At 41.4% G+C, this 9,810-nt stretch overlaps 1 protein-coding gene across 5 annotated transcripts in view; it reads left to right on the top strand.

Moving 5' to 3' along the window:
• Positions 1-289: 289 nt before the first annotated feature.
• Mast2 (microtubule associated serine/threonine kinase 2) overlaps positions 290-9,810 on the top strand; it is a 135,797-nt gene continuing 126,276 nt past the window's right edge. For all 5 annotated transcript variants that reach the window (XM_052177061.1, XM_052177060.1, XM_052177062.1 and 2 more), the window contains exon 1: positions 290-743. In XM_052177061.1, the coding sequence (XP_052033021.1) occupies positions 564-743 (180 nt within the window). In that variant the 5' untranslated portion in view covers positions 290-563. The remainder of the gene's footprint in view (positions 744-9,810) is intronic.

Raw genomic sequence — 9,810 nt, 5'->3', positions numbered from 1 at the left:
TCCCGTAGGAAGTCATTTCCCAGTCTGGACAACATTCAGTCTTGCAGGCAGCGTACCAAAGGGATGAATGGAAGAATCAAAGGGCGTCCCGCAGCCGACGCGGGTGAGCCGGGAGCCCCGCCCCCTTCCGCTTCTGGGCGCGCGGCGCGGCCGCGGGCGGGTCTTCGCGACCGTTCGCCAGCGCGTGCGCGGCAGGCCGCGCTTAGCGGGCGGCGGGCGGGCTCGTCGTGCACGCGCGCGAGGGGCGGGCCGGGTGGCGGGCGGGCTGGCGGGCCGGCGGCTGGCGGCGGAGCCCGCGGCGGCGGCGGGTGTCCGGCCGAGCGTGTGCCGGGCGGCGGAGGGCGCGGCGGCGGCTATGCTGCCTCCGTGAGGCGCGCCGGGAAGGTCTCGGCGCCTCAGCCCACAGGAAGCGCGGGGACACCCCGGGCCGGGTGCGGGTGGCTTCGAGTGCCCGCCGGGCCATGTTGGTCGTGTACCGGGCTTGCCGCGGCAGCGCTGCGGCCCGGGGCCGAGCCAGGCCGGCGCAGTCGCGGTGCTAACGCCCGCGGGGCCCAGACGCGGAGATGAAGCGGAGCCGCTGCCGCGAGCGGCCGCAGCCGCCACCCGCCCGCCGGGAGGATGCGGCTCCGCGGGCGGCCGAGTTGCCCCAGCCGCAGTCTTTGCCCCCGCGCCGGCGAGCGCCGCCCGGGAGGCAGCTACTGGAGGAGCGGAGCGGGCCTATGGGGCACGACAGCAGGGAGCAGGTAAGGTGGGCTGGGGTCCGCAAGCGAGGGGGCGCCGTGGGGGAGGGGGTCCTCGCGGGAGGATGGGGCTGCGGTGGTGAGGGTGGGGACTGAGTCGGTTAGGAGTGGGAGGTCTGAAGAGGCTGAGGCAAGGGGAGTGGAGAAATGAAGGTGGGGGCCTGGGGTTGCAGTTGGACGTGTGGTAGGGCGGGTCCGAGGAATGAATAAAATGGTCTTGGGACAGGGTAGCCTGGGACTTTGGATGGAGAGAATGGGTGCTGGAATGTGGGCAGGGTGAATGAGCGGCAAAGAGTAGGTTTATTAAATTGAGTTATCTAGAGGAGTGAATAGTTAAGGGAGAAATGCCAGTTAGAGAGTGTTGACTGTTCTTAGAGTTTATCCCCACAGTTAAAAACGGGGCATTCGCAAGCATTCTGGTTTGGTGGCCTTTATACTTTTATAGGCAAGTATTCAGAATCGTTAACGTTCTCCTCAGTAACTATCTACCACTTTAAAACCACTATAAAAAGTACCTGCATGTGTGCAATCTCAAGGCTGGTGCTGTGGACAGAGAATCTGTAGATGAAGGCTCTGCTTTCTAGTTTACCCTTAATAGGAAAAGAGAGAAAATGTAAACGTACTTGTGGGATTTCCAAATGTACAGGATGTGTAATTTATTAGACAATAGTAGGTGTATTTATGAGTAGGGAATAAAGGTCGGTAATATCACTCACGGCTGTTGGAAGTTCAGTGAAACGAGACTGGCAAGGACATTGTAAGATGCTTGTTCTTGTTGGATTTTTAGAAAGAATGTTCTGTAGTAATGAACTCAATGGACAGCATTGCTATTGAACAGCTCTGCTTCAGACCCCAGTTGAGACCCCACCTTTGAGGCTTTGAAGTTCCAGGTCTCCAATCTCTTGCTCCTCATATAAAGTAAACGTCCCTAGGCATCATTGCTTTGAATCACAGTATGTTAGCCCATGGCTTTAAAAATTTCCCCTCTGCCTGTTGCTTCCCCAGTTTTGATTCTCCGAGCCCTGGGTCTATGCCATGGCATCTAGACTGCTGACTTGTGTAATTCCCTTCCAGTACCTGTTCAAAACTTTTGAAATATATTTCCTCTTCTGACTTAGTTTACTTGGTACAGTTGACCTTATTATATGCTTCAGTAAAGTACTCAAGGCTATTTGATTCCTCCCCTTCTTTTCTTTTTAAATAGATTTTAAGATTTTAGTTTTTATGTGCACTGGTGTTTTCCTTCAAGCATCTCCATGTGAGGGTGTCAAATTATCTGGTTATGAGCTTCAGAGAGTTGGAGCTCTCATGTGTGTGCTGGGAATTGAACCTGGGTCCTCTGGTAGAGCAGACAGAAGCTGAACCTCTCTCCAGCCTTGATTTCCGCCCCCCCCCAGGGTTTTTCTGTGTAGCCCTTGCTGTCCTGGAACTCACTTTGTAGACCAGGCTGTCCTTGAACTCAGAAATCTGCCTGCCTCTGTCTCCCAAGTGCTGGGATTAAAGGTGTGCACCACCACCGCCTGGCCAGATTACCCTCTTTTAAAAAAGATATTTTTATTTTTTTGCAAGTATGAGTGTTTGCCTGCATGTATGTTAGTGTTATCACATAGTTTGGAAACCAGAAGAGGGAGTCATGTCTCTTGCAACTAGAGTTGCAGTTTGTGAGCTGCTGTCTTTTGCAAAGCATCAAGTACTTTTAATTGTTGAGTCATTTCTCCACTTTTTTAAAAGATAATTTCTGTATTCACACATCCTTAGCAGTCACAGAGAAAGAATTGGTTATCCTTTTTTCTAAGGCTACATTGTTGGTACACACACTTTTCTTGTCTGTTAAAAATCTTACTCATGTTCTCTTTCTTATAGCTTAAATAAAATAAAAAATACAATTTTCTTGAAATGTGTAATTTCCTCTCTCCTAATATGCTTTATCATGTTGCCTTAACCAACAACCTTCTTGAATTTGTATTCTGTGTCAGTTTCTTCAATCCACATGTGTGTGTGTGTGTGTGTGTGTGTGTGTGTATTCCTTTTTTTGCAGGGTGTGTGTGTGTTCCGAGACAGGGTAGCCCTGGCTGTCCTGGAGCTCACTCTGTAGACCAGGCTGGCCTCCAACTCAGAAATCTGCCTGCCTCTGCCTTCCAAGTGCTGGGATTAAAGGAGTGCACCACCATCACCAGGCTATGTGTGTGTATTCCTAATATTATGGTTTGTCTTGTATACTTAATGTTTTCTCCAAACTGCCTTCAAGATCACGAGTAAATTTTTTTGGCTTGCTTTTAAAATTAAGGTTTGACTTGGTTTAGTGCATAAATCTAAGGTTCATTTAGCATGAAATTTTACAGACAAATATAACCATATGTCCATTATTCAGGTCAAGGTGGAGAATATTTCCAGTTCCAAAAGTGTTCCCTTACTTTATCCTACCTACCACCCTTCACCTGAGTTAACCACTATTCCTGCCCCAACACCATAGATCACTTTGTAGCTAAAACTCATATAAATAATATTGTGAAGTTTGTACTTTGTTACTGAATTATTTCATTAAAATAATTTCTGTTCATTCTTCTGTGTTCCTTATAGAAATACCTTGCTTTTTCATTGTATAATTTCCCACAGTGTAGTCATACTATAACTTATTTTGCAACTTAAAATAAGGCATGTCTACTTGTGAAAACATTGTGAAAGAGTTACAAAGAGAATTCTGTGAATGGCTCTGGATTTTTTTTTTATATATATAATTAAATTTGATAGTTTTCCTTAGTCTTCTCAAGCTATTTGAACTATTTGCCATTGTTGACCATTTGTTCTCTTCCTGCCCCCCTCCCCCATGTAATACTCATCTAGCTAATCTTTCTTGGACTGTTCATGGTTTTTTTCATTCCTGTTCTTAAAACATTCTTTGAAGATAATGTGCTTGGTCCTAACATTGGTTCTTTATTGTGCTCCATTGTACTCCATGCATGGCAGGTGATAGGATGTAGAGCAAAGGTCTGTAGTCTTTCATTCACATTGCATTATAGAACCTCCTGGTAGAGTCATTTTAGTCTTTAAGCCTGATTTTCTCCTTAGATCTATGTTGCTAACTTTGTGCTTAATTTTTCAAAACAAAACTCAGTGTAATCTAGGGGGAGAAAGGGAAAGTGTTTGTGTGTGTGTGTGTGTGTTTATGTAGAGTCAGAGGGACACCTTTGGATATAATTCCTTAGACACCATCCACCTTTTTCTTTTTTCAAGATTTTATTTTATTCTCTCTCTCTCTCTCCCCCCCCCTCTTTTTTTTTTTTTTTTTGAGACAGTTTCTCTGGGTAGGCCAGACTGGCCTTGTACTCAAAGAAATCCACTTGTCTCTGCCTTCCGAGTGCTGGGATTAAAGGCATACACTACCACTGCCCTAGCTTATTTTACTTTTAAAACTTTTAAAGTGTATATGAATAGGATTTCAAGTGTCCTTCAAGGTCAGAGAAGGTGTTGGATACCTCAGAACCGGAGTCATAGGCAGTTGTGAACCACATAGTGAGTGCTGCGAATTGAGTTCAGGCCATCAGGTCAGAGCAGTGAGCATTTTTAACAGTTGAGTCATTTTCCCACCTCCCATTTATTTTTTGAGACAGGGTTTCTCACTGCACTAGAGCTCATCAAATAGATAGCGCTGGCTGGTAAGCCCTGGAGATCTGTCTGGTTTTGCTTTTAAAAAAACAAAACCAAAAACAAAACAAGGCCTCACCCTATGGCCCGCTGGCTGCCCTAGAACTGATCAGGTTGAATTCAAACATACAGAGATCTTCCAGTCTTCTCCTCCTAAGTGTTGGCATTAAAGGTATATGCCATAATGGCTGGGATTTTTTTCATCTTAAGAAAAATACTATTTGTTTGTTTGTTTATTGTATGTTTGTTTGTGTGATGAAACTTTTAAAATCTTCTAAGCCAGTTGTAATGGTACACAGCTGAAGTACTAGTAGGACTGGGAAATTGATGCAGGAGGCTCATGAGTTCTAGGCCAGCTATGTGGATCCTTTTTCAAAAAAATGACAAAACCCCTCTTTTAGCTTTAGATGTCTGTTGTGTTTATTGTCGTTGTTAGTCACCCCTTTATGTAGTATAATACCAGTACTTACGAATCTCTCTGTCTTCAGAAACATTATAGCTTATTATCCACAGAGTAAAGCCTGAAGACCTTGGCATTCAAGGTGTACTTGAATTGTTCACATAAAGAATTTAGATGCTCCTCTTGGTTTCTTAGTGTTTGTGCTTTTGCCCCCCTATAATTGCTGAGATGAGCTTGTTTTCTTAGTAGTAAGTTCTTAGAAGTTCACACTGCTTCATTTATCCAGAGTAAAAAAAATAACTACTTGAATCGTAGTTATTTGTTTGAATATTTGTTAGAAACAGATGATTGCTCAGTGGATATCCTAACTGGCTGTCAGAGTCTTATCAGTGAACAGACTTCTCAGAGGCCATCTTCTTCACTGTCTTCTCTCTAAGCCTTTGAAGTTTTTTTGTTTTGTTTTGTTTTGTTATTGTTTTTTGTTTTGAGCTAGGATTTCTCTGTGTAGCCTTTCATGTCCTGCAATTCACTCTGTAGACTAGGCTGACCTCAAACTCAGAGCTCTGCCCACCTTTGCCTCCAGAGTGCTGGGATTAAAGGTGTGCCCCACCACTGCCTGGCTTATAATATATTCTTTTATCCACTTCTAGGTATACAGTAGATTCTTAATAAGTGTGGAATGAAAGAAAAAACACAGTTTTTAAGTTCTACTCTTTTCTGTTAATTTGTGTTATATAATTTCTATTAATTTATCTTCTTGGGGTCAGCTTTCAATTTGTCTTAAAGAGACTGGCACATAAATCATGATAACGTTTTGCCTTTGAAACCTTCAATTCTTTAAAACCTACTGTATTTAGGGTTGGTTCTGAAACATTTTACTGGCCAGAGGTAGGGGATAAAGAAGGTTAATAGGAAAAGGATGTTGTGGACCGGTTTAAAAGTAGTTCTTTGGGGCAATTTCACTCTTCATTGTCAGTCCAGTTCAGTAGGAGACACCAAATATGAGTCAGTAGCTGCGGCATGATTCAGCAGAAACAGTAAGGCTCTGCTGAGTCCTTAGGAGCCACTGAAGTGGCCAGAGTTAGCCCGGATACCTGGAGAAATTCTTTGGCGCATTTCTCTCTAAGATGAAGACCAGCAAAGACCAGTGAAGAAGTGAACTATTGCAAGGCATACTAGTGTAAGAGCATTCTCTCTATTTGTGGGGTTCTACCTATATTCTTTCTAACCATGTTGTGCCCTCTTAAATGTCTGTTTTCAGCAAAACATTACATACCCTCCCTCACAAGACAGCCTCAAGAAAAATATCACGTGACACAAACTGAGTTGTTAAAGAAACCAGAGATTTCCACTTTATGCCTTCTATTAGATGCCATACCACAATCCTTTATACTACTACCACCTCTAAAAACCACAGAGTTGTTATAGGAAAATGATGGCTTGTCTAATGATATAAAACAATATGAATTTAAAATTTATTTATGCATGAATCCAACTTAATTTTATATATTAGTAGAATCTTTGCTTTTCTTTTGCTGATTTTACTCATCTAAGGCCAACCCTAGAGTTACGTTGGAGGCATTGTAATACTTTAGAGTATTCTAGACAGTGGACTAGAGAGATGTTGATCTTGTAGAGGACCCTGGTTATTCCCAGCACCCACAGGATAGTTTACAACTGTTCCAATTCTAGGAGATGTGATGCCCTCCTCTGGCTTCCATACCTGGTATATATACTTACATGCAAGTAAAACACATATAAACTAAAAAAAAAATAAATCCAAAAGAATAATGAAAAAAAAAAAACTCTAGAAAGCTATGATGACCAAAACATCATGATATTGTCATAGAAATAAAGTGTATGAACCTAGAGCTTGAATCTACAGGTATCTTATTTTTGATGAAGGTGCTAAGTATATACATTAAAGAACAATCTCTTTAGTAAATAGTGCTGAAAAGTCTGGATATGCATATGCCGAAGGAAACTAGACTCCTTTTCTACCCTTTAGCACCATATACAAGAATCAAGAGGTAAATCAGAATAAAGAGGTAAATACAAAACCTGGAACCATTAGAAACATGTTTTTGAAGGACATCTTTCATGACACTGCACTAGGCAAGAAATTTTGAATAAGATCTAAAGTTCTGGCAACAAAAGCAAAATTTGAGAAATGACTTACATCAGATTGAAAACTCAGTTATGGAAACAGTGAAGAGACAACTTATGGAATGGGAAAAGACTTATGCCAATTATCTGATTTAGGGACTAATATCCAGAATATATAAGGAACTATATGTATAAAACAAAACACAAAAATGAGAACTTCTATAAGTCCAAATCCTATAATTTGGGATTATATAACCAAAGGAAATTAAATCTAAAAATCTCAGAGAAAGCAGCAACCCCAGGTTTATGATAGCTGTACTTAGAATAGCCAAGATAATCAACTGTTAGCAGTTAAAATGTGATATATGTACACAATCACACAATTAAGGTTTGAAAAGATGAAAGCTTATAATTTGTAATGGATAAATCCAGAGAACATATGACACAGAAAGTACTATGTGGTCTCACATGCCAGTGTTATGAAAATAGAAAATAGTGATTACTAAAGTCCGATGGAGAAGATGGAGAGATAGGAAGAGACTGGTCAATAGGTACAAAGTTGCAATTGTATAGTGCATATTTAAAAATACAAAGTTTATGTTTCAATATAATTGTTTGGCGTGATGGCTATGTTAATTGCCTTAATTTGATTATTACATACCATAGACATGTATTGAAACAATGTATTGTATTTGATAAATTTGCATTAAATAAAAAATGTACCAGGTATGATGACACAAATCAATCTTTGCTACTTTGTGGGATCTTCTTTTTCCCCCACCCTTTCCTTCCCAACTCCTGTTCTACCCCCTATCATTAGGTAAAGGATAGAAGGGCAGAGAGAGAAGGTTCCTTGAATCTAATTTCTTTTGTTTCTTCTCTGACCGTGACTTCTAACACACACCCCGCCTCCAGTGAACAACAGCCACCACTGCCTTTGGGCTCTAGAACTTACCCTTTGAAAAGTTCTCAGAACTCCAAATGTCACACAGTAATTTACAGCTGGCAAAACCACACTTCTGCTTGAGCACAAGGTAAATGGTCAGCTGCTCAGGACAGTTTGAAACAACCCCACATCCTTGCACCTAGGATTAAAATGAAAATATGTTCTTATAATTTTGGTTTTTTTTTTTTTTTTTAGATTTTTTATTATATGTAAGTACACTGTAGCTGCCTTTAGACACACCAGAAGAGGGCGTCAGATCTCATTACTACTATGTGGTCATGAGCTACCATGTGGTTGCTGGGATTTGAAGTCAGGACCTTTGGAAGAGCAGTCAGTGCTCTTAACTGCTGAACGATCTCACCAACCCATTTCTGTGTTTTTTTATTTTATTTTTTTAAGAAATCAAAATTCCAGAATTCTCACTACACAGAGCTATGTAGTAAGACCTATCTTTTTTTTTTTTTTTTTTTAAAGGTTGACTCTGTTCTTGCAATTTTTTCATATTTGGCATCATGAATTTTCATTTTTCACTGGATGATTCTTGTCAACTTAACAGACATGATATTTCCTTTATAAACAGTCTTGGCTAGTTTGTCACATTCTGTCACATCCTTTTCCTCTTTTAAATAGTGTTGGATTATAGCAATGAGAAAGTCAGACAACAATCTGTCTTCATTAAATTTCATCTCACTTCACCTTGTGATCAACTGGACTTGACAAGTTGATCATTTTTTTTGGTTGGCATCTGGTATCATGATCTGTTGATTTGCATTTATGTCTCATTGGAAGTGCTTCTGGGTGCTCAGTGTTTAAGATTCTTTTATTCACACTGAATGATGTCATCAGGTTCTCTTGGTTTGACAATTTCCACATTTCTCTGTTCTTGACCTTTTTCTTGAGGTCAAGATTTGTTTCTAGTTTTCTGTGCATTTCTATTTGAATAGTTTATAGATCTTTTAAGCCTAATGTGTTCCCAAACTAAACTTTTTTAAAGTTTTTTTCCTTTCAGATTTATTTATTTTTAATGTGTGTAGTGGCTATTCCTGGTTGTCAACTTTACTGTATCTGGAATGAACTACAATCCAGAATTGGAAGGGTCACCTATGACAAAAGGTGGCCTACTGAAAAGGAGTTGGAGTTGCGTGATATCCCTTGGCTTATTGTTGATGAAGGGATTTTAAGGCTCAGGGAGCTGGGTGGTGGTGGCAGCGGTGGTAGCGCATGCCTTTATTCCCAACATTTGGGAGGCAAGAGGCAGACGGATATCTGAGTTCCAGGACAGCCAGGGCTACACAGAGAAACCCTGTCTTAAAAACACCAAAAACCGAAAACAAAACAAAACAAAACAAAAGGCTCAGGGAAAGTGCAATGCCAGAGTGGATACATTGTGTAAAAGCTAATCCTCCACACTGAGAAGGACCAGAAGATAAGCCCATCATGAATACTATAAGAAGCAAACTGGTGAGAGGGGCACCAGCACATTTGAAGGGTTTTGTTTTTGCCCTTTTCCTTGTGCCAGACCTTAGGGTTGGAGATGCTGCTGCTTAATTAGATAAGTTAAATTCAATGGGCTTAATTGGGCCCTGAGGTAACAAGGGCCAGGTGGCAGTATTGAATCGCCAGAGACAAGGTGATTGTAGTTATTATAATGGATAGTGTAGACAAAACAACATTTATAATGACATAGCCATATTGGTCAGCACAGGAGAGGTGAATTTGTAATGGCATGACTCATTTGTACTTTTGGTACTGCCTAGTCAAGTCATGGTGTTTCCAGGCATAAAATAAGATAGGAAGGTTACTGTTTATCTGTTTGATCTGTATAAGCATAAAAATTCTCAAACAAATGAAAGAAAGGCTACATTGGATCATGGCAAAAGGCAATCTCGGCCAGTGAATCAATTTCCAGACTTGAGCCAGTTTTTAGACTCAGAACCTCTGGAATGAAGGAGTGGCCAGGTTCCCCTGAGGAG

This window comes from Apodemus sylvaticus, chromosome 3 (genome assembly GCF_947179515.1).
Source record: "Apodemus sylvaticus chromosome 3, mApoSyl1.1, whole genome shotgun sequence".
Lineage (NCBI taxonomy): Eukaryota > Metazoa > Chordata > Mammalia > Rodentia > Muridae > Apodemus > Apodemus sylvaticus.
The sequence above is the reverse complement of the archived record's forward strand: the minus strand, read 5'-3'. Positions and strand labels throughout refer to the sequence as shown.